The sequence below is a fragment of the Zosterops lateralis genome, assembly GCF_965231275.1.
Source record: "Zosterops lateralis genome assembly, chromosome: 11".
NCBI lineage: Eukaryota > Metazoa > Chordata > Aves > Passeriformes > Zosteropidae > Zosterops > Zosterops lateralis.
In genome coordinates this window covers 21,887,639-21,912,174 of record NC_139771.1, presented here as the reverse complement: position 1 = coordinate 21,912,174, position 24,536 = coordinate 21,887,639, and the positions used below count along the sequence as shown (strand labels likewise).

Genomic DNA, 24,536 nt, shown 5'->3' with positions numbered 1-24,536 from the left:
CATTTTGAACAATAAATTGACCTGAGAAAATGCTGTGATGGTCACTGGAAAGCAGTGTGTGGTTATTGGAGAGCAAACATCACCTGCAAAATGCAGCAAACATTTGGGCTCTCACCAGTAGGAATATTTCAAGTGGAGGGTGGAGAAGAGCACTTTCCCATCACGTCACCTGTATCACAGCCCTGCACTGAGAATGTGCAGGCAGGCCAGGCTGCTCGTTTTCCTGTCCATTTCTGCTAAAAATAGCAGCAACCCAGGGCTCTGTGCTCACCATGATATGCACTGTGTCCTGGTGCCCTTTACTGGGACTTCAGCAAAATGATTAAAACAAAACAGCTGTCCCACTTTTTCTGCTAAAGATAAGACCCTTCTGTCTGGAGGAGCAGTGGTCAAAAAAGCCTCATAAAAAAGGTCACTCCATGTAGTGTGTGTGTGTGTGTGTAACCTCCTATTTTACTAAATTTTGTAAGTTTTTGTTTGTTTTTTGTGTGCAGCTCCACACGTCAGAAAAAAGCCATCACTTCCCAGTGAACCTCCAGCTGAAGGACAAACCAGACAGATTTATCGACAGTCCGGAGATGATGACAGGTCTGAGTTGAAAATATTTTTATGCTCCTCTCATCTGGCTGGCTTCAATGGCTTTCAAACCTGGGCAGAGTTGATGGCTGCAGGAGAGAGGCCATGGCTCCAGTGGGCACAGTGCAGTTCCTTCTCTCAGGCACATGCAGAAAGCATATTTACCCAGAGTCAGCCCCCCTGAAAGTGAGCCCAGAGTGGCACTCAGGACATCCCTGCTATAGCCAGCCAAAGTCAAGCCCTGCCCAGAAGTGCAGGCAGGTCTCACCTGCCAGTGGTGCATGGCACAGGGTACCTGGTGCTCTCAGTCACAGCAGGGATGTGGGCTGGAGAGGAGTTCCTCCAGGGAGAGAAGGGATGGGACAGGGCTCTTCCCTCAGCTCTCACAGGAGCATGGCATCAAGGTTCCACATGCTGTGAAAATTGAGTCCTTCTTTTTCCTTCCTCTGCTGAGAAGGAATAAAATGTGTAAGCACATTTCACCCCTGGCCTGTTCTCTGTCTCTGCAAAGAGTGGCTGGATTCCCAAAAAAGCCCTTGCTACATCAGCAAAGTGAGGAAGGCAGGCAGTCAGACTGGAAATGAGTCAGTCTCAGACAAGGTACCCGGGCAGGATCAGCCACAGAGCGGGGCTGGCACAGCAGCTGCCACACTCTGTGTGCCCGGGGTTTGGTGGTGCCCCTTGCCAAGGGCTCTGCCTGGAGAGCATTCCCAAGTCCTTTGTCTCTCAGCTGCTGTGGTGGAAGGGGCTGATTTGTCTGAGGTGCAGAGGAGAAGGGAGAGCCCAAAGAGAACTTTCCTTTGGAGAGTAGCTGTGACAGGGAGAAAGACACGAGCACCAGCAACCAGTGACCAGGATAGAAAGGTTTCCCCATGACAAATCCCCATGAATGGAGGAGGATTATCTTGCAGAGTGAAAATACTTGGAAATACCAGCATGGGCAAGCATGAGATGTGGTTTCTCTGCAGGAAGAAGAGGGTGTAATTTTGCAATACAGTGGTAACCCTGAGGAGGGGGGTGGGACATTGGGTTTTGGCTGTGTACAAGACTCAGTTCTCTGTGTGGGTGGTGCTGGGAGCAGGAACCACAGCAGAAAAAGCGTGGTGGAATTCCCCTCCTCCTGCATGGAGAAGGAGCTCGTTTACATAGGCCATGTTTGCATCCATCGGAACTGGCCAGAATATTTGGAGTTCCCACGGGACTGTTCGGCTGCTCTGGCTCCTCCTCTCCTCGCCCAGACTGGTGTGAGTCACATCAGAGAGACTGCCTTGCATCAGAGATCTGCCAGACAAACATGGGCATCTTTTATAATGTCTTCAATGAAATCACTGATGTTAGTGTTTATAATTTCAATATTTATTAGCTTTTTATTGTACACGCTGTTTTGACAGTCCATTGAAGGAATACAGGAATACTCTGCTATTGGTTGGAAAACCACCCAGTGTAACTCCCTGGGGAGGACTGCAGAGGACATGGAATAAGTTGTTGGGTTTTTTTTTTTGGTTTGTTTTTTTTTTTTTTTGTGGAGAATAGGCGAGACCCTCAATACCAGTGATGTTTTGTCAGCACAGTACAGGCAGAGTGTTGGTGCTGATGAAGTTTCATTAGCACAGCAGAGCATTGAGGCTGAGGGACTCATTAGTTGCTCATGAAGTGCCTTAGGATGCTCCTGTGAGCAGAAGCACCAAATGTGTTAGTTTCTGTATTTTATGTTCTCCTGCAAAGTCTCCTGTGGGGAAAAAGGGTGTGAAAGCCGTGTTTCCTGAGCATTTCTGACTGCTAGCTCTGTGGATATCCACACTCCAGTGGCAGAAGTCTTGAGGCTGGAGAGGAAATGTAACCCAGGGCACCAGCTAACGGAGATGTGAAGGCAGTATAAGAAAAATGTATGAAAGCTGAGCAGATCTGAAGGGAGAAGTCATTGAAAGGGGTCTGTGGTCACAGGGGGAAGGAAAGAACTGTAAGCACTGTATAAAACACCCCATTTTTGTCAAGGTGGAAGCAATGTGATTGGTTTCCTGGCAGGATGCAGCCAACTTTGCCAAGCAGCTTCCTATGTGGATGCTGAGACTCGGAAACATTTAGTATACATTGACAAAAGATTCCAAGTTTGGGTGTTGCTTGTTTTTCAAGGGGGAGAAAAAGGAAAAGAAAGTGCTAAACTATACTGTAGTGCAAAGAAGTGCCCAGCCCCTCTGGGAAAACTGCAGGATGGCAGCCAAGTGCTGCCTCATCTCACTGTACGTGCAGACTGCTCTGCTCATCCACTGGATTTCTGGGATTGACGTAGCTGGCAGGTGGTGGGAGCAGTGGGCCATGTGTGTTTGAGTGCCTCAGGCTAAGCAAAGCTGTGAGAGCCTCGGGCCTGTAGCTCATGTTGTCTGTTGTCTCTGGTGGTGCAGTGGAGGTGTACAACTGTGCGACCGGCAGCGCCGACTGCTCCCAGTGCCTGGGGAGGGAGGACCTGGGGCACCGCTGCCTCTGGAGCGAGAGCAGCTCCAGCTGCAGGCTGCAGACCGAGCCTCCACAGGTCTCTGAGGCCTGCCCACCTCCTGAGATTCGGAAGGTAAGACCCAAAGGCAGCATGGGGGGGGTGCTCACAGCGTGGTGTAGATTGGTGTGGTGTCATGTAGGGTGGTGTGGAGTGGTGTGGTGGGTGGTGCCAAGGGCTGGGACTGGCTGCACTGTCCTGCCTGGAGCAGAGGAGGATCTGCACCTTGTCCCTGGCACAGGATGGGATCAAGACCCACACTGGATTATTCACTGACTTCCTATGCTGTCGAGTCACCTGGTGCCAAGGACATCTTGCTAGTGACAGGATCTAGTCTTCATCATGTTAGTGGGAAAAACAACAGCAGCACAATCATGGCCAGTACCCTGTCCTCTCACAGGCACCAGGACTGGCTCAGGGGTGAAGGCCAGAAGCTCCTGGTTCTCCCCAGACCTGGTCTAGTGGAAGGTGTCTGTGCCAATGGCATGGGCATTGATCTTTGAGGTCTCTTCCAACCCAAACCGTTCTGGGATCCTGTGCTGCTCTGAGTTTATGACCTGCCCCTTGGTGCTGCAGATCGAGCCTCTGCGAGGGCCCCTGGAGGGGGGCACACTGCTGACCATCCGCGGGAGGAACCTGGGCCGCCGCTTCAGCGACGTGGTGGGCGCCGTGCGCGTGGGGACCGTGCCCTGCGCCCCGCTGCCCCACAGATACGTCGTCTCTGAGACGTGAGTGGGGGACCTGGGGAGGAGGGACTGTCACCCCACCATGTCCCTCCCTGTCCCTGCTGCCCCCGGCCCTGCTGCCACCTGCCCCATCTGCCCACAGGGTCGTGTGCCAGACCGGGGAGGCTCCGGAGGAATTTTCGGATGTGGTGACGGTGAACGTGAGCCGGGAAGGGAGGTCCAGGGAACGGTTCTCCTACGTGGTGAGTGCCTGTCTCCTCAGTGTTCCTTTGGTGATTCCTGTGCCCCTTAGAGTAAGTGTGCAGCTCCCCATGCCTTCCCAGCTGGTTGAGAAACAGGATCTACAACTACATGTTGGGGTCCTTGAGGAGGTGCTGAGTGTCCCCTCACCTGTGGTTACCTGTGTGGGGTGTGGCAGGACTGCAGCAGGATCCTGGCAGCACAGCCACGCTCCCAGACCCAGCTCCTGCAGGGGTCTGTCTCATCCCAGCCCTACTGACTACTCTCCTGCTATAAAAAGGAGCTCAGTTTTCATCTACCTCTTTTGCTGAAGTGCTGTTACAACCTGTGAGGATTTTTTGAGACTTGTGAAGCCCCTTTGAGCTGTGTAAGTTACATTCCATTAACTCACATTATTTAGAACTGACATTTTTGCTGCAGAGATTGTGTTAGTTTTTGCATGAAATAATGTGTAGGGATTAGACTGAAACTAACCTCATGTCATTGTGCAATGAAAAGTCCTTTTTAACTTTGTGCTGTGCTGTCTCACAAAGATAGCTTTCATCTCTATAAACCTGAGAGAAATCCATGCACTTTTTCTCTTCCCTACATGAACCTTGTTCTTGGACAGTATTCATGGACAGCCATGCTGGGTGGGTGCTGAGGGCACGTGGAGCCCTTGGAGCCTTTCTGCCTCCACTGCAGCTTCAGCTGGGGCAGGACAGCCTGTGCTGCAAGTTGCTGGCCTGGGAGGAGACTTGGAGCCCCAGAAAACACTTTGATTCCTGGTGGCCATTGTGAGAAATTTGGGGCAGATCATGGAGTATGATTGCCCCAGCTGTAGCCAATGACAGATTGGTGTTTAGTTCAGGGAGTTCACAGCATGCAGCCAGCACAGGCTTGACACACCCCAGCAGAACCAGGCCTGACACTGGAGAGGCTGGTGAGGTGATGGCACTGCCAGGCCAGGCTCAGCAGCAGTTTTTGTATCCTATTTCCACAGTTTCCAGGTGTCCAGGTTCACATCCCAAGGGCCCCATATCCAGCAGTTGGGAGTGGATTAAGGTGCCAGTGGACTGTCACTGGTCCCTTGGTTGGGGGATCCTCAGGATGTGTGTGCTGAGCTGACACATCCCCCAGTGCTGGGAGAGGGGCCCGAGAACGGAACAGGGCTGGGCAGCTCCTTCACCAGCTCTTAGCATGCAAGGAAAAGCCTCTCAGGAAACACCTGTGGAAGTACTAATGCTGAACAAAGCCAGTCCCTGACCTCAGCCTGGGTCCATGGCAGCTCCTGGGCAAGCTTAGGGAGCAGGTTCCTCCCTGGGATGGGAGAGGAGCTGTTCCTGCTTGGGTGGCACAGTGGAAAGCTGCTGTCTCTCTGTCCATCTCTGTTTGTCTGTCTTGTTTGTCTTAGCAAAGCTTGCAGCAGATATGAGGGAGTGCCTTGCCTTGTGCACGTGTGCTGGGGAGGGACACTGCATGATGGAGGTGTGCCACACTAAAAGTAGCTTTCACACCATTTGCAGACCAAGCAACACTTGGTTTTCTTGGTTGTCCTCTCACATCTGATGGCATGTAAATGGAGTAGCCTGCACCATGCAAGGCTGGTCTTGGTGAGACCTGAGCTTGGGCACTGTAGAATTTGCCTGGAAAAGTTTAAAGGACTTTAGAACTGCCCTTCCAAAGAAGGTACTTCATGAAATACCAGATATTGTTTGTGTGCTACATCTTTCAAAGTCCCCATTATACATGCCTAGAAGAGATAGAATTCAGCTGTAATTGTCTTGAGGAGGAGGGAGAGGCTTCTTCAGGACATTATAGCAGGCTGTGGATGAGCTGGATTTGCCAGAGCTGGGATGGAGGTGATTGGTGCTGGCAGTGCACCAAGAGCAGCAGCCCCTGGCTCTGGCTGAGGGGAAGGGCTTTGGGGAACAGGAATAATCCTCTCTGCTGATGCTGTAGCTGCACTTATGAATATGTGGGTTGGGGGCCAAGGGCAGGAGACAGCTGCCTGCAGACACCCAGAGAAATAAAAATTAGCAAAACAGATACGGTGGAAATGGGTGATGGTCAGAACAGACAGAGGAAAAATGGCTGTAGAGGAGTGAATCCATCTCAGTGTAGGACAAGGGCAAGGGTAGATGTTAATCCAGAGGCTGCCAGGCAAGGCATGAACTCAGCCTGCACTCCACAGCCCAAGCTCTGGGTCTGCTCAAGGGTCTGCTCTGCATGAGCGAGGGATGAGCTGGGCTGGGGGTGAGCAGGGCCAGCCCCTGTGGGACTGAGAGGGAGTCACCAGTGCCCTGTCAAAGGGTGTCGAGAACACGGTTTGCTCTGCCCTGGTTGTCCTGCTGAAATGGAGCAGGGATGTTGCCAGCAGCCTCTCCTGGGGTGTCTGTGAGCAGACAAGAGGGCTCAGCGCCACGTGAGTTATCAAAGCCTCCAGCTCATGAATCTCAGGAAGATTTCCAGGGGCTGCAAACACAGATAACATACACGCTAATTTCTGCTGCAAATGGCAAGAGGCAAAGTAACTTCCCCCTCAGTTCCTGTTGCCTCAAGAGATGCATATTTGAAGCTTCCTTAGCAGGGGTCTGATATTCAATTATCTAAACCCAGGTAGCCATTTTACCAATCTCAAGGCCATCATCCAGTAAGGCTTTAACATTATCCTTGCATTTAGGAGGACATGGATCTGGAAGGGCTGAGATGGTGAGGGACAGAATGAGTGAAAAATTTTCTTTTATTGAAGGACCTTGTGCTGTCGCTGGCTCTGGACCTCCTGCTGGAAATCTGAAGGGAACGGTGGGATCCTGGGCTCCCATTTGGCCCCATGTTTAATTTACAGCCAGTACTTAGGGACCACTGAGAGTCACAGAGGTTTTACATGATCTTACTCCTTAGTGTTTGTACCACTTCTCTTGTTCTGAAACCTTGCCAGCAAAAGCTTTTACTGTGCTGCTGTTCAAGCCTCACAGTGCTGGACACTTACCTCAAAATTCTGAATCAATTCCCATGTACAGTGTGGAATATCCAGCTGCAGATTTACCAGGCTAGAAAACAGATTTCCCCTTTGTTTTTAGCTTCCCGTGGTGCAGTCCATAGCTCCTCCAAATGGCCCGAAGGCAGGAGGAACAAGAGTGACCATCAGAGGCAGCAGGCTGGATGTCGGCTCAGAGATCCGTGTCCTCATCAACTCCTCCAAGCAGTGCACGGACCTCAGGTGGGGACAGGGCTGGGGGCTGGCCCTGGGGTAGTGATGAGAGCCAAAGCATTAGGAAGGTTGGTATTGTTTTCCAAGAAGTCAGACAGAGCGAGGGTTTTGATGGGGGCACCACTGCATGCTGGCCTGGCATCCTCTGTCTGCACGGGGAATCGGCCCGGGAGCTGGGATGGTGTGAGCTGAGAACTGCCTGTTAGCAGGCCTGGAGGAACAGGTAGTTGGCGTGTGCCTGGAAGCTCCTTGTCCTCTGTCAGTGGGTGTTCAGGCCAGACCCAGCCTGTGGCTCTGTACAGCTCATCCTGGTGTCCCCCCCCTGCAGCCGCAGCGACAGCAGCATCACCTGCACCATGCCCGCCGCGGAGCTCACCGCCGCTGTGCCCATCTGTGTGCAGTTTGAGAACAAGTCCTGTGCCAGCCACAACATCACCTTCAAGTACGAGAAGAACCCGGTTATATCAGACATCAACCCCAAAAAGAGCCAGATCAGGTAAGATCCTGCCCTAGCTGAGACAGCCCCTGGAGGGGAGGGTCAGTCCCAGGTGGGAGAGGGTTGGGAGAGGGTCCTGCCAGGAGAAGGGGCTTCCCAGCCCTGAGCTGGGTGGGTGTAGAGGGTGCTGAGCTTGCTCTTGGGGTGCTACAGGGTAACCCCAGCACAGGAGTAGAAGAAGTCTCACACACCAGGACTGTCAACAGCTTGTTATGATGCATTTAGGAGTGGAAAAATGTCAGCTTTGGTAACTATACTGTGCACACCTGGTGAGTGCTTTGGGGAGGCCCAGGTGGGGGCTCTGTGAGACCCTGAGGATTTTTCTTGGCAGTAAAACTGCTGGAGGATAAGATGAGATTTGTAATTTTGGATTTTAACATTCCCTGAGGTCACAGTATTTAATTTTTAAAGTGTGTTGCTTTTAGTTTCACATCTCTGTGGATTCCTTGGATACTGTGGTGAAAATACCACCCTCCTCACCTCTGGAGTCTGAAAAACCCAGGGCTGACTAGGAAATCTGGAAGGCCAGTGGCTGTGCCGGCAGGACATCACTGAAAGCAGCATGCCCAGGGGCAAGCATGAGCAGGCTCTGGTGGTCTGATCCACTTGGAACAAAGCTGCCTCTCTGTTCCCAAGCACAATGCCAAGGCTGCAGGCTGTGGGAATGTTAGGGGGAAGGCAGAGCCGTGACTCAGCTAGGCACAGCCCCTTGCAGGCTTCCAACGGCTGAGTGGCAAGAACAGTGTCCAAAAAGAGACAAGGGAAGAATGTCCTGCCCGTGGTCACAAAGGAAACCACTGGGCTATTTCTCAGTCGTCACCTTAGTCTGCTTGCTTGGTACTTAGAGCAGTTCCCAAATTTCAGAGAGCAGGGATGGTAACTGCAGGCTGTCTCCAGCCTCTGGCATGGCTCGTGCAGTCTGAGTGCTTCAGCACATTGCTGAGCTGTTGACCATGAGGTACCAGTAACTTGTGTAAAAATTTAGCTGGATCTGATTTCTTACCATATTGATAAAATAATCCATATAACCAAAATCTAAACCAATGCAAAAGCTGTACACTAGTCTGCAGATGTGACAAGCTCCTAGTTAGAAACTTGCATCATAACTTCATGATATCCCCAGGCTTTAGAGAGCCCTGGGGCCTCGTGCCCAGTGTCACTGTGCCTGGAGTGCTCTGCAGATAACAGGACTTGTGAGTCTTGCCTGTTCCCTGGAAATACTCCAAACAAGTCAAATGTGATATGGGGGAAGGTTGACCCAGGGTGCAGATGAGTGGTGATGGTTCTCCAGCCATTGCTCTGCCTTGTGCACATTGGGGCTGCTTGTTAGCTGACTGCACAGTGAGAGTCCCATGTGTTTCATTCCCCCTTAGGCAGATCTAGAACACAGCAACTTTCACATTTTGATCTAACTTGGAAGTTCCTGGAAGATGCAGGATGAGGGACGTTTCCCTCTCCAAGTCTCACAGTTCTCTGTGGGTTGCTGCAGGGCAGGGGCAGTGTCTGGGACGGGTACAGGGGCAGGGGCAGGGGGTGTCTCCTGGCCATTACAGGTCACTGCCATGGCCAGTGGCCAGAATGCCTGCTGCACACCCTGGCAGGCAGAGGCTGCTCTTCTGGGCAGTGGGAGTAAGGGGGACAGCTCACTGATGCTGGAAGAGGCTCCCCCCTCTCCATCAGAGCATCTACTCCTCCTTCCTTTCTTCCCTGATATTGTGGTAGCTGTGTGGATCTCTGCTCTAAGTAGGAAAAAGACTTTGGCTGCTGGGTCACATTTTCTGCTCAGGCAGCTTGGAAACGTCTCTGAGAAAATGGCAGGAGGAAGATGCAGCCATCACATCCCACTGCTGCACTGTCCACTGCAGTCACCCTCTCTTTCTTCCCTTCTGACAGCGGGGGCAGGATCATCACCCTGGAGGGACGAGGTTTTGGGCTGGTGCAGAACGTGTCCATGGCTGTCCGTGGCATCGGCAGAGAGCACACGGTGGGTGTCTGGTAGGGCTGGTGATGGAGCAGGGCTGTGTGCCTGCAGCCAAAGGGGTGGAGCTGGGGCCTTGGGCCACGGGTGGGCTGGGAGCACTCATGGTGCTGGGCTCTGACGTGCTCACCCTCCTGCTTTCAGCGCTGTAGGGTTCACACTGACACCGCCATCACCTGCCCCTCCCCAGCCGCCTCCAACGTCACTGTGGGGAGCAAACCTGCCCCTGTGGATTTCTACCTCAACGGGCACCTCTACACCGACGAGCGCTCGGCCCTGGACGAGGAGATGTACCCCGAGGAGGCCCTGCACATCAGCAAATTCAGCCTGGGATACTACGCCGACCCCCAGTTCTCCACAGCCAAGAAGGAGAAGTGGATCAAGCACCATCCTGGCGAGCCCTTGACTCTGGTCATACACGTAAGAGCGTGTTCGTTACAGCTCTGCTTTGCTCTGGGTGCTGCCACCTCCACAGTCCTCAATACCAGCACAGGGGCTGTCCACAGACACAGGAGAGAGAAGGGGATGGATGGGAAATGGAGAGGCAGGAGCAGGTGATTTTGGCTTGCAGCTTCTGCATCTCTCCGCCCCAGGAGATGCAGCCTGATCTGGGGATGCCTTCTGAGGCATAATGCCAGAGAGCTGCCTGGGGAGGGGGTTGTAGGAGGGGTCTAAATTAAATACTGGACATGTGGAAAATAATTACAATGCCCTGGCCCGAAACCAGGCAGGTGCTGCAGAAGAACCTGACAATAGGTGTTTATTCCTGTAGAAACAGACCATTCATTTTTCTCTTTTGGCTGCTGGATTCAGCTCAGCTCACAAGGAAGTTGAGGTGCAGAAGCTGAGTGGCCTGGAGGAATAGTAATTCAAAGGCCATTGTTTGCTGCAGGATATCCTAATTGTTAGCAACGTGCTCCAGAAATGTGCTCCCCCTTTCTCAGGCTTTGCAGGCGCATCCCCTGGCTGTCCCCTCCGTTGTACATCCTTCCCCGCTCCCAGATGGGCGCTTACATCCTTATCTTCCATGCACAGCAGGCCCGATCAAAAGCAGATTTTTCCAGGTTCCATGAGGGGCTTGTTCATCCTAATGCCCCATGCTGAGTGCAGAATGGGAAACAGGAAAATGGGGAATGGCCCAGTTTTGGCTTTCCTGTGGAGTGCTGGAAAAAAGTCCTTGGTGAGGAAGAGTCTTCCCAGGTCTGCAAAACAGCAGGGAATATGGAAAGTAAAGCAGGAAGATCGATTGCAATTCCAACTCCTGTGCTGCAGCCTGACATCCTGATTTTATTTCTGTCTTTAGAAAGAGCCTGACAGCCTGGGCTTGGAGAGCAATGAGTACCAGGTGAAAATCGGCCTGATCTCGTGTGAGATCCAGATTGTTTCAGACAAAGTCATCCACTGCTCCATCAACGAGTCCCTGAGCTCCTCGGAGAGGCAGCTGCCGGTGACGGTGAGTGTGGTGTATGAAATTCTGTTGCAAACTGGAAATATGGAAATGCAGAAGTAATGGAATTTCTTGAGTCATTTTAACATGAATTTTAAACAGGGTAATTTTTTTAAAAAAAATTTTTTGTAAGAACTGAGAAACAGGGGAATCCCTTTGTGGGGAAAAAATGGAATTTTTGAGTTGGCTGGTCTTGGTGTGACAGTAACAAATCAGGGCAAGTCCCCAGGAAGCAGGAGAGTGACACCCAGCCCTAAATATCAAAAGGCAGTTCAGAGTGCACCAGCAATGAAAGTGCAGCTAATTAATCTGCTTATATTCATACCTGTGCACCCTTACTAAACCTACAGATGTGGTTGGGGCCCTCACCTGCTGGCCATTCCACGAGTGGCCACTGCCTTATCACACATGAGAAATGGCTTTGGTGACACAGGGCAGGGGCCTTGCCTAGGTCACACTGAGTGTTGAGTAGAGATGTCCAGCTAAACAAGAGAGACTTGACAAGACCTTCAGGGCCATCTTTATTCATGACCAAACAGTTTAAACATTGAATTAAACAGCAGCCGTGGGATTTTTTTTCTCTGCAAAAGGCTGATGGGGGTAAAAAAGACTCAGAACACATTGAGGAGCTGCCTCACTGCAGCATTTCAGAGGGAAAAGGTGGAGATCCTGAGGCTGGGCATGTGGTTGTGAGGCTGCTGAGTGAACCTGCCCAGGTGCTCTTGCAGTGCTGTGGCTCCTGTCTCTGCCCAGCACAATGGCTCTTGGACAGTGTGCCAGGGTAGAGACCAGAGCTCTCAGTGTCTGGAGCCTTCCACTGGCAGCAGCCATGCCCTCACCACTGCTCCCAGAGTGGGGCTGTATTTCCCTCAGGATGGAGCTCTGTATCTGGTGGTGGAGGTGGTGAGAACATCCTGCTTTGGTCCAGTGGCTGAGAGCTGCTGGAATTTTACTCCAGTGGGCACCTTTCCCAGAGGTGTTCCATGACGCAGGAAATCAAAGATTAATTTTGATTAATCAAAAGATTAATCAAAACCATAAGATTGCCGGAGCTCTTCCCTATCTCATTTAAAGTTTTTAAATCAAATTTCTCTCACTTCTCGTTCCTTGGGAGAAGTGAAACTCACATTTCCAGAAGCGAAAGCCTTGTGTGGTCATGAGTTTTCCCCATCAGATGATGCTGTGGAATTCTTTCATCTCAAGGCCCAAAGAGCTGTTTGTAATCGGCATCCAGTAACTTTACAGCCTGTGATGTGTGCTGGCCTCTTTCCTTCTGGAGATCAGGAGACCCAAGGACTGGGCTCTAGTGGTTTGTGCTTGTTGTCACAAGAAGTATGGGCTGGGATCAGAGCCAGCACCTTCTGACACCCCTTTCACTGCTTTAGCCACAAGACCATTACTCGTCTATGGTCTCATTTATTTTTATTCCCTTAGTTTATTTGTATTTCAAGGACTTTAAAGTTTCTTAACCCTACTTCTTCTGGGTGGCAGCTGTTCTGATTTTGAGAAAGGCGAGTGCAGCAGGGCTCCAAAGGCTGTTCAGAGCCATAAAGAAGCTGATGATTAGTGGAAGTGATTTTCTAGTCAGAGCAGCACAGGAGCCAAGGGCTGTCTCTTCTGCAGCAGGTACAGTGGGCCATGGGGTCTGCAGTTCTGCAACCAAAGCCCTGTGGTGGCCCCTTGGATGGGCACCACTGCAGCATCACAGCCTGCTGGGTGTGGCCTTGGCATCCCCCAGAGCACAGGAAGGGAATTGGGCTCCCTGGAGACACACAGAGTGCCCGGGCTCCAGCAGGGAAAGGCACAGCCCGGCCTCTCTCCCACGGAGCCTGGGAACTTGTGCCAGCACACTCAGTGAGTCCTGGGGTGAAGGTCTGCTGAGTGCTGCCCTGAGTCCCAGCCCTGCTCAGCTCCTGCTTTTCCTCCCTCCTTCTCCTTCCTCAGATCCAGGTTGGAAAGTTCAACTACACCATTGCCATGCTGCACCTTGGGGGAGGAGAAACAGCCATCATTGTCTCCATCGTTATCTGCAGTATCCTGCTGGTCCTCTCTGTCGTGGGTAAGGGAAAGAATGATGTGTTTCCAGGCTGTCCAAGGTTTTTTTTCTCTGCGTGTGGAGGTGTGAAGGTGACTCTGAGTGCTGCAGTTGTGCAGTACCTGAAGCTATTCTGAGTGCAGCAGGTGTGGCACACAGCTAGTACAGGACCCCAGCTCCCTGCAGCACAGAGCTTTTCCTGGCTGAATCCACAGCTCAACTCTGTTACTTCAACCTGTGATATTTATAAACTTATCTTTTCCCCCAAATACTTATTAGTTACTATAATACAAAATAAAGAAGGATGTGAGAAACTGATCTTGATCACAGGCAAGGTCTTGCTCTTAGGCCAAGATCCTGTCATCAGAAACAAGCCAGTGGCAGGTGCCTGGCTGAGTAGGAAGAGCAGAGCAGCATCTTTAGCTGCAAATATGAAGCAGGCACATTGGTGTGTGTACCTGGCTGGAAGCCGTGCTGCACACCTTTGTTCTCAGACTAGGGTACCTGCTCATCACGTGCCCAGAATGACTGTGCAGCAAGAAACCTGCCAGTTCACAGCAAATAAGGGTGTTATAGTAAGGATTTAATTTATTTTTAATAAAGGCTCTAGTGCACCCTATTTACTAGATGCACCACCCATCATTAGAAACATATTTCTGGAGGCATAGGAAGACTGTCACATATGAACACTGTAATGCAGGTGGTAAACATCCTCAATCGTGTATTCATTAATCAGCTGGAACACATTAATATCCAGTTAAGCTGAATACAGACAGCCCAGACCTAAATTGAAGATGACAGTTACAGCATGATCATTAAATTCCAGCTGGTTTTACTTATTTACAGATAATCGACAACTGCCTGAGCAGATACCGGTCTGGTGGTAGGTGTGAAACCAGCCCTGGGTTTAGCTTTCTGCACTCATGTCAGAGAGAACTGCTCTGATCCCAGCTGCAGCTGCTCCTGAGCCCAGGTCCAAAGGGCTTATGCTCTTCCTCTTTTCCAGCTCTCTTTGTGTTCTGCACAAAGAGCCGCAGAGCTGAGCGCTACTGGCAGAAAACCCTGCTCCAGATGGAGGAGATGGAGTCACAGATCCGGGAGGAGATCCGCAAAGGTAAGTCACTGCCTGGTCCTCAGGAACCACGGCTGGGAGCAGGATGTCAGGTTGGCAGGCTTGAAGCAATTCACCTTGTGCTGTATAGAAGTGTTTGTAGGAGAATTTCTGTGATTTCCTGTGAGCTTTGACTGGGTTTGAGAATGAGGCTCAGTCACTGGGAGTCCTGCTGCCTGGCTTGGGCAAGCCACTGATCTCCAGTGCCACCAGCCTCTCTGCCCTGGGGTTAATGGCCCTTGGCTGTGTCAGAGGGTTACTTGAAGGTCACACTAACCTTCAGTGTGCTTGATTCTTGGGTGCAACAGAAACTGCAGCACACTCCTCATAGAGCAATGGGAGAACTGTTCCAGGTGTTGGATCCACCATCCCGCAGTCCATGGTCCCTTCACATCAGCTGATGTCCTTTCCTGGGGGGCTGGGGCTCCTGGGGCAGAGAATGTTCTGTCAGTGCTTGGGGCAAGGTGTAGTCTGGTGGTTAAACCCCGATGGGAATGTGCTGCTCAGAGAAAACACAGTTTCAGCCCCTACAAGGGCACAGCATGAGGAGGCAGAGATGGGACGTGCTGTGCTTCCAGTGCCAGCCTGTCTCGGCTGGTGGAGGACTGGGCTCTCACCATCTGTGGGTCTCTTTGTGTAAGGTTTTGCAGAGCTGCAGACAGACATGACAGACCTGACCAAGGAGCTAAACCGCAGCCAGGGGATCCCCTTCCTGGAGTACAAGCACTTTGTCACCAGGACATTCTTCCCCAAAGTAAGGAAACAGCGTGTCACGGGCATCTCATTGCTCCCAGATATGTCCCAACCAGTTTAGGGCTCTACTAAAGGGCTTTTACAGTATCACAAAATCATTCCACTGTTATATATTTACTTGTCACATATTTCAGCCTTAATTATCATCAAAAGTGGAGCTACACCTCCTGGGGTGTCATACAAGATCTGGCTTGCTCACACATGACAGAAGCTGGGGGCAGCTGTCCCAGGAGTCGCTCTGGCTTGCCTGTTTGGGGCCATTGCACACCTCCTCTGAAAGAGCTCTCACAAAAGCAGAGTGCTGGGGTCTCCTCCTCAAGGGCTCCAGTGTCACCTCACTCCATTCAGCAGAGGCCGAAGGGTGAATTGGCAGTGAGGGAGAAGGGCTTTTTGTCCCATGCAGGTGCCCCCAAGAATTCCCAGCAGCTTAGCCAGTCCTCAGGAGTTCTTTGGATGTCTCTGTCCCTCCTCCCTGCCCAAGGCTGGGTGTGTGTTGCTCCCAGTGAGATGTCCCTTGGGCAGCCAGTCCCAATCTGTCTGCCTGGAGCCCTTCCCCAGAGCTGCAGCAGACGTGCTGGTGCCGTCACTGCTGTCACCGGCTGCTCCGCGCTGTGGCTGTGCGCCCTTCACTCCGGCTGTATTTCACCCCCGAGGCACTGGTGTGTCACTGCTGAGGACTGAGATGATGATTTATGACTGCAGAGTGTTTCATTAGTAGCTATTACTCAGGTTTTTCAGCTATGCAGTCTCCATATCTCTGCACACTAGAGGCTTTAAGATTCAGGCTGGTGTATGAATGTTGGAATTTAAACATTTTTTCCCCATCTGTTTTAAAAGTTACATATGTTGAAACACCCAGAACTCCTCTATTTTGATATAGTCTTCTGTAAAGCTTTCTCTTCTGGGAGTTTTCTAGCTGTCACATTACTCTATTTGCAGTCTCCCTGCCCTAACAGCCTTGTGTCTGTGCAGACGTCTGCCTCCCCCCATCCTTGTGGTGTTTTCTCATTCAGGAGGCTCTTGCAAAGTGTTCCAAGGCTCCACGAGCCAGCCCCGTGCATGTCTTTGGAATGGGTGGCTTTAGTCCCAATGACATGCCTCCCCATCTTATTTCCCTGGTGACAGCACACAGGGACCCTCCCCTAACACTGTGCTTGGTTCCAGTGTTCCTCTCTCTACGAGGAGTGCTACATCCTGCCATCCCAGCAGCTCAGCTCACAGGGGGGCTCCCAGGTCCAGGAAACACATCCACTCCTGGTGGGGGAGTGGAAGGTGAGTAACCCACTAACAGAACAAATGCTTTTGGGTGTTGCTAACCATTAACACAGACCAGCACTAGGTCAGCTTTGGCTGGGTGAAGAAGGCAGATCTGTGAATCTGCTCTTGCATGAAGAAGCTTTGGCCTGGGATCCTTCTGGGCTCTGTAACCCTGAGGCTACAGTAAGGTCTCCCTCTAGAATTTCTGAAAGCTGACCAAACCCAGCCCTCTTCACCTCTCCTTGTACACCCACTAATTGTTTTGTCAGCCCTCAGCTGCACTTGCTCCATCTGTTTCGTAGTGGGTCCCCAAACCAGCCACAGTGCTCCAGGTATCCTCAGGAATGCTGAACAGAGTGGAGTGGCCACTGTCACCCAGCTGTGTGTTCCTTGCCAGCAAAGCTGCTGGCTGTGTCAGGCAGAGGGAGGAGGATCTCTTCTGCTTAGTATCTCTGTGCTCAGGAGGGGCATCCCTGCCATAAAGAGGGATAAAATGTGAAGGAAAACAACAAGCAGGGTTTTCTTAGTCTGCTTTCTAAATTTTTCTTCAGATCCCTGAGAACTGCAGACCCAACATGGAAGAAGGAATTTCTCTGTTCTCCACCTTACTCAACAACAAGCACTTCCTCATTGTGTTTGTCCACGCTCTCGAGCAACAGAAGGACTTTGCTGTCAGAGACAGGTATGAGCTTCAGAACCAAAGACTTGGCAGCTGGAGGAGGCCAATTCATTCCTAACCCAAAGCAATCCAGCCAGTGTCTGGGGCTGTGTGTTTCAGTGGACAGTTGAGTCACACTTGCCTACATATTTCTGCTAGAAATGGATGACCATAAACCCTGAAAAGCACTCACTCATTTGGCTTACCAGTAAGAATGTGCAAGCTGACCTGAGATCCTGCAGCACTGAATGAGGGTTGGAGCTTCTAAAACCATTAAGAAGGGTCATGATAATTGTCTGAAAGTCTGCCTTTGTGTGTTGGGTCTTTTAGTGCCAGTCAGCTGTTCAGTCTCGTTGGATTTGGGTTTGAGTCCTGTACCATTCTGTGTTTCAGGTGTAACTTGGCCTCCCTGCTTACTATTGCATTGCATGGGAAACTGGAGTATTACACCAGCATCATGAAGGACCTCTTGGTGGATCTAATAGATGCTTCAGCTTCCAAAAACCCCAAGCTTATGCTGAGGAGAACAGAATCTGTGGTGGAGAAGATGCTCACCAACTGGATGTCCATCTGCATGTACAGCTATCTTAGAGTAAGAGAAACAGCCCCTGCTGCAGTGGGTGCAGGGTCTGTGTGCAGCAGGGATGAGGGGTGCAGGGACAGCCTAGGGCCTGACACTTGCTAGCAGTGCCCCTCAAATGGTCACTAACACTTGGCAAACTGATGTATTGAATGATTCAGGTGTAGGAGGGCAACCTGAAGTTCAGTTGCTTCTCCACTTCTGCTCAGGGCTTGGGTGAGCTCAGTCTTCATGGCCAGAGCACGGATCAGTGTTTTCAATATGCCTGAGAAGAGCCATAGGGGAGCTGAGAAATAACCAGAATGGCTGGAGGCTTTGGGAACCACCTGGTTATGTGTTATTTCTGTGAGCAGCTGGCACAGCCCTGCTGAGCAGTCAGTGTGTCTGTCTGGGGAGCCACAATGCTCAGAAGGGCTGGGGGCACCAGGGCAGGGCTGATCTGTATCAGTGCCCTTTGGTGTGTGGGGCCTCTTCTGCAGAGGCATCCTCGTGGTTCTGCACAAATCTGAGCAGGAGAGGTGGAGTGTCTGTCCCAGAAGGCTGATGGTCTTCTCTTGGTAATGAGCAGGAATATGTTTGGCATCTCAGAGCCATCAGCAGTCCATCTGCTCAGTGCTTTATCTCCAACGTTTGCCAGTTCTGTTTGGAATTCCCCAGAAGAATTGAGCAATAACTTAATTGATTCCACAGCAGTTAATTGGAGGATACCCCATTATACCCACGGGAAGAGCCTTGAAAAAGCCTTTGAAAAAATCTCTTTTCCCAAAGTGTTTTCTACATCCACAGACGTGATTCTATATTGTCTTCGTACATATTGTGATGTCTTCTGATCCCAGATGATCACTTTTTGTCCTAAAGCCAGTCATTTTGTAGTTCCTAATCTTATGTTTTAGCCAACACAGCCAGTCTAATAAGAGTTACAGGAGTGGATGAGGATGGCTGTGCCAATGTAGCCCAGCTATCCAGCCTGCAAGTACAGAAAAGAGGAAATCAGTAAAATTTTTTTAATCTTCAGATTTCGTTCCTGTAGTTTAACCATTGGAGGAAAAAAAAGTGCTGATTTTCCCTTTTGAGGAGGGGAGACCACATGTGAGGCGTCTGATCCAGCTCCAGCTTGTGCTAAAAATGGACATTGTGCAAGAAGGCTTTCTCAGGGAAAAAAGAGAAAGAGGAAAGTGGAGCCTTATCACGTGGGCCATGAGCACATTACACGGCTCACTAAAGGCAAGGAGCTCCACATGCAGCACTGGGTGGGAGCTGCTCACTCCTGCAGGCTGCTCTGGGGCTGGGGGGGGCTATGGCCATCCCTGGGGGCTGTGGCCATCCCCAGGGCCAGGCAGTGCTGTGAGCTGTGAACTGGCTTCCCCTGCTCATGGCCACAGAGGAGGATGACAATGGGGTGTGGTGGGAGCAGGACTGTGAGGTGACTGGGCCCTTTGCAGAGCTCTTGTGCATTTCCTCCCACCTGCAGCAGGTTCTTGGCAGGGGCTAAGGCTGCACACTGGGTTTGCAGGCCATGTCCAGCCTGAAGCCATGGCAGTGCAGAGCATTGCTGCAGCCTCTCTCCCATCTCTGAAAACAAATGGTTTCAAACTAGAGGCGCAGTGAAGTTGATTTCCAGGAGACTCTGATATCTCACATGCCCCACAGTGAGGGTGGGATCAGAGGAGACACTGAGCTGCTCCTGAAATATGAAAAGGGAAAAAAATTAGTTAGATGGGAGTGTCTGGAGAGGAAATTTGTCCCAGGTGACACAAACCTGGCTGTGCAAAGGGACAGGAGCCTGATCCAGATCAGCAGAGCTGGCGTCTTCCCCGCCACACAAATGAGGATGGAGCTCCTGTGGTGGAACAGACAGCACCTCCTTCCACACGGCTGGTGTCAGCTCAGGGCTGTGATTTAAATAGTAGTGATAGCCAAAGGCCTCCCATGTGCTCAGAGTTCCTAAGGATCAAACTCTGCTGCCTTCAGAGAGGCATTTCTTGGTTAAAAAGAAGGCTTGCCTGCCTGCCTGTAGCCCTGCTCTGTCAGACATGTGATGATGGGCCTGGTTTTCATTCCTGAATTATCCCCATTAATCACAATGTCTATTTGAAACAGCTGCTGTGAAAGTCCCTGCCGTTGTGCAGTGGAAAAATTCCAAGTGCTTGTATTTTCCCTTGTAAGTCAACGCTACATGCTCAAAACATTTGTTTCGCATTAATGCTCTGCCTAACAGCCCGTCCATTTGTGTTTTGGGGGAAAATGATTTGAAGGAGCTGTCTTCAGCTGGGAAGGAGCTGCTGGCCACAGGCATTCGTGGCCTGCACATGTGGAGGGCACCTGAAGCAGTGGAGTCCACTGCTGGGGGCTGGCTCAGGGTGTGCAGGACTTGCTGCGAGGCACGGGGGCTCAGAGGGAACTTGCAGCATTTGCACAGTCAATGCAGAACTCTGTTTCTGCAGAACTGAGTGAGAATCGTAGATGAAATGGTCCAGGTCTCTACTTTATGCTACAGTTTTGGTGATAAAAGCTTTAAAACAAAGCCTTCTCCATGAGCTACCATGGTACCATTGAGCCTGGCTCCTAACAGGGTTTTGGAGAGTTAAAAGAAATGTAGGGTCTGCAATTCAGCTTTTATGTCTGGGTCCATCTTGCCCAAGTTTTGCATTTGGGATGGAGGTTTGGTTCTTCACAGAATGCAATCAGATAATAGTCCCAAAATTAGCGGGCACTTGGGATAAGCAGCTGTTTTCTGTGATGTTCCCACCCTGGGCTCACAAAAACATTTTGGAAATGGCTGTAGTTTGATCCTGGGAGCACATCTATAATAACTTGTGAGAGTTGTGTTAATAGGGCAGCAACATGTGAATCCAGTCTGTGCTCTAAACCTTTTTGTTTTCCCAAGCATATAAAAACGAAGCCCTCCCACGCTCCTTGTGCGTGGAACAGCTCAAGTCCTGCCAGCCTGAACTGTGCTTCCCATTACTGCAGTTATTTCAGTGCCCTGGGTAGCTTTAAGGGCCCATAACAGTTCAGTCAAAAATGAAAATGAAGTCTCATTAAAATACATTCACAATAGGAGGAAAAAAAGGCCCCAGACTGTGTTTTTTTAAAGTATTTTTTTTTTGTCCTGAATCAGCACTGATCTCTTCTGGTTAAACTTCCTTTCTCCTAACTAGCCAAGTCCAAAGACAATTTTGATTCCTTTCCAGACGAGTTTCCCGAACAATGCTGGAGGTTTCACAAGTTTGCCATTTTATCTCTAGTCCCTGCCTGCCAGCCCTTCTTTCCCTGCTTTGAAATTCGCTGTCTGATTAGCACTTTTTCAGATTTCCATAACATCCCACAGTTCCTGAGCCTGAAAGCCAAAAAGCCAAGCAGAAATAGCATCTCCTCAGTGGAGCTCTGTGGCTGTGTCCCCTGTGGGCTGGCCCGGGACAGATCCTGCCCTGCAGTGACCCCACAGTGCCCACCCCACTGCTGCCAGGGCAGCCCTGTGTGAGCAGGCAGGTGCTGCAGAGCCAGCCCTGACCCCTGCAGCCCAGGCTCATTTCAGCCCATAGAGGCTCCCAGGCCAGCAGGACTGGCCCTTTGTTCATGTTTTTGGAGGCACTGCAGTCTCCCTGTGGCTGGAGCTGCCCTTGGAGGGGATGGGCAGACTCCAGAGCTCAGCCCTGAGTTTACCTTCGAGTTTGTCCCTGCTCACATCTGACACAAACAGGGTTCCTGTTGGTAGCATGGCCCATGTCAGAGGCTGGTGACCCCGTGTGCAGGGCCAGCCAGTGGTGTCCTGTGCTCTGCAGTATGAGGGCAGTGGTACTGCAGCCCGAGGAGGGTCTCCATGTCAGCACTGTCCCCTTGTCATATCTTGCTTCTGCCTTTGTCTCCAAAATGAACTCTTTGTGTCTTCTGCACATTCTTCACTCTTCACTCAATCCTCAGCTTCTCCACTTCCTGCCTCCACACCTTTCTCTGCATTCTGGAAGCCATGCCTTCCTGCATTCCAGCACCCACAGCCCTGCTCTGAGCCCGTTTTGTGCTGCCTGCTCACAGGAGCATTGCAGGAATCATCCATTAGACCCCTGCAGCAGGCCCAGGGAGCTTCCCAGTATTGATGAAGTTACCCCTGAAAAGGAAGTGAGAGCCCTGCTGGCACAGACGGCGTGTGCCCAGTGACAGCCCTGCTGTATCACCCCATCATCAGCCGCACCAAATGCAGCGCATCCAAATTGACACAGAACTAATTGCTTCAGCAATTATAGGGCAATTAGAATAAAAGAATCACCAAGTTTTAATTAAGAAGCAGATTGAACAGGATTTAGCAGCTCCTAGCTGAGAAATATCAAAACCATTGGGTATCTGTTGTCTTGGGCAGGCTCTCAGATGGCAGCCCTGTGTGCGGGGGGAGGCTCAGAACACAGAAATGTGCAGAATTTGCACTTGCCTCATTGGAAGGAAATTGAACGTGAACATTAGGGAGAATGGGATCTACTCTAACACTGGAGAGTTCCTTAAGAAAATAGTTTATGTTTCCCTTGCACATCAGTGCAGTAGGCAGAAGTGAATCAGAAATTTGGCATTAAACTGCGTAGCTGAATCACATCACAAATAGATGCTCCCCGTTATATTTTTTTGTTCTTGCTACAGGAGAGCCACAGTTCACCTCTCTCCCATGAACTTAGGTTTGATGAATGTAAGGAGTTAAATGGTGTGTTTGCTTGCTGTCACATGGGAACAGCTTGTTGACCCTGATCCTCTGTTTCGCTGTGATGAGGGCTCTGCTGTGGTATGAGAAGTATGAACGCTGGTTCCCAGAGCCACAGGCCCAGGCTGTGGGCTCACTCCCATGGAGTTCAGTGGCAAACCAAGCAGTGCAATGAGGGGCTCAGCTGACACGTTCACGAGAAAGCTGGGTGCCCAAATATTTCTGTTTTTGGATTTTTGTGCACATCAGCCCTATCTCGTCCTGCTGAGTGCAGCATGTTGTACAGTCTGCACCCTGTCAGATTGCAGGGAGCATCTCTGTAGCACAGTATGCTAGATTCTCTCTGTTCCTGTGTAATTCACATGGAAATTAATGCACATTTGCATTTTGCCGACTCTGACGTGTGCATGTCCCGCTTGGCACAGCTATGCATATGTCCCTTCCTTCTGAGCAGCCCCCCAGCTCTGCCCCGAGACAGCACAGGCTGGCACGGCCCACTGGTGGCATTCCACAGCTCCAGTGCTTGCTGCAGAACTTGGATGGGGTGTGTTGATGCTGACAGTTACAGCATCCCCAAAAACGGCCTGCGGCTGTTGTTGGCTGTTGTGTCCCCTTCCCCATCTGTGCTGTCATGTTTCCACAAGTCTGAAAAGTTCTGAGCAGCCTCAGAGAGAAGCAAGTGGGAGCTGGGAGGTGACAGCCCCCGCCAGGTGTTTGCAGCACCTGGGGGGGAGAGGCACCTTCACTGTCCACACAGAGCCTGTCCCTGCCGCACTGCTGATGGACCTGTCACCACCAGGTCCAGTTTGCTGACTTAGTCTTCTTTCCTTTCCCCAGGAGACAGTTGGAGAGCCTTTCTTCCTGCTGATCTGTGCCATCAAACAGCAGATTAACAAGGGTTCCATCGACGCCATTACAGGGAAGGCCAGGTACACCCTCAACGAGGAGTGGCTGCTGAGGGAGAACATAGAGGCAAAGCCCAGGGTGAGTACACATGAGCTGGGGTGAGAGGGAGATGCCATGCTCAGTATGTAGGTCTGCGCAGCTGATGAGAGGAGGAGCTGGTTTAGGCAGTGGAGCTTGGTCTGTTGCATCAAGCAGAGGCTGAGCAATGAGCTTTGGTGGTCCCATTAGTCACCAGTCAGAGCCAAGCAACTGAGGACACGGCTGGTAATGGGGGCTGACCCTTCCTCCTGCCTGGTGGTGGTCAAGCCCCATTAGCAAGACAGCATGAGGGGAGGCTGCTGTGTTGCTCCCCATGTTCTCCCAGCCTGGTCAACAGAGCCCTCAGCCCCTGGGGCTGTAAATAAGTGCTTCTCATGCTGTAAAGCATCGATGGCCCCATTAGTTCAGCCTGATTTCCATCAGCACAGGGCCCAGGGCACACCAGCAGAGCTGTGCAGACACTGTAGCTTCCAAAAATTCTTGAGAGCCAGCAGAACCAGGCAGGTCATCCCTAACACAGCCTCTGCCTGCAGAACCTCAACGTCTCCTTCCAAGGCTGTGGGATGGACTCGCTGAGTGTCAGAGCCATGGACACAGACACTCTCAGTCAAGTGAAGGAGAAAATTCTGGAGGCCTTCTGCAAGAACGTCCCCTACTCCCAGTGGCCAAGGGTGGAAGACGTCGACCTCGGTAAGGACCAGGTGCATGGGACCAGCCAGTCTGTAAAAACAGGTGAAGCACTAAAGTTGTGCTGCAGCTGTGGGTGCCTGTCAGAGCAGTGGGTGAAGCAGTGCAGACATCAGGGCAGCCATTCAGTCCCAGACCTTCTCACTTGTCCCCTCTCTGTGTTCAGAGTGGTTCGCCACCAGCACTGACAGCTACATCTTGCGGGACCTCGATGACACCTCGGTGGTGGAGGACGGCAGGAAGAAACTCAACACATTAGCACATTACAAGGTAAAGCTACACCTCAGGGGAGCCCCTCCTCCTCCTGCCTGGCCCCCAGGGTGAGCTGTGGTTCCCCTCCAAAAACGGGATCATCGGGAACAAGCAGAGAGGTTGCCATAGCTCCGTGAGAGCTTCCAGGGAATAGACATCTGCCCTGGCGAGAATCTCGTTAATATTGCAACACACAGAAACTAATTAACACTCTTCATGCAAAACAAGTTATTACTGACAACAGAAAGAGGAGGGGAAAAAGCTCTCATTCCCAAGGGCCACCAGCCTGGCTGATTAGTATCACTGTGCTCTTGATCCGTGTTCCTGCTGAAATCGCAGCTACAACTGTCAGTCCCTGCTCTGAGAGCAGGGGCTGGGGATACCATCGAGGAAGTGAGGCCAAAAATATGGGGAAACATAGTGAATCAGATTGTTTTCTTGCCTGTTTCTCTGTTTAAAATTAA

General features: G+C 51.2%; 1 protein-coding gene across 1 annotated transcript in view; it reads left to right on the top strand.

Annotated features, from left to right (window-relative positions):
* The window catches only part of PLXND1 (plexin D1), a gene marked incomplete at its 5' end in the record, with an annotated part of 64,771 nt that overhangs the window by 27,959 nt on the left and 12,276 nt on the right, over positions 1-24,536 (top strand). Inside the window, 18 exons of the mRNA XM_083869164.1 lie at positions 495-588; positions 2,979-3,142; positions 3,644-3,795; positions 3,896-3,995; positions 7,056-7,195; positions 7,515-7,682; positions 9,576-9,666; positions 9,805-10,080; positions 10,964-11,113; positions 13,052-13,166; positions 14,149-14,256; positions 14,895-15,007; positions 16,171-16,278; positions 16,815-16,945; positions 17,315-17,513; positions 23,026-23,172; positions 23,667-23,823; positions 23,987-24,090. Of these exons, the coding sequence (XP_083725290.1) occupies positions 495-588; positions 2,979-3,142; positions 3,644-3,795; positions 3,896-3,995; positions 7,056-7,195; positions 7,515-7,682; positions 9,576-9,666; positions 9,805-10,080; positions 10,964-11,113; positions 13,052-13,166; positions 14,149-14,256; positions 14,895-15,007; positions 16,171-16,278; positions 16,815-16,945; positions 17,315-17,513; positions 23,026-23,172; positions 23,667-23,823; positions 23,987-24,090 (2,517 nt within the window). The remainder of the gene's footprint in view (positions 1-494; positions 589-2,978; positions 3,143-3,643; positions 3,796-3,895; positions 3,996-7,055; positions 7,196-7,514; positions 7,683-9,575; positions 9,667-9,804; positions 10,081-10,963; positions 11,114-13,051; positions 13,167-14,148; positions 14,257-14,894; positions 15,008-16,170; positions 16,279-16,814; positions 16,946-17,314; positions 17,514-23,025; positions 23,173-23,666; positions 23,824-23,986; positions 24,091-24,536) is intronic.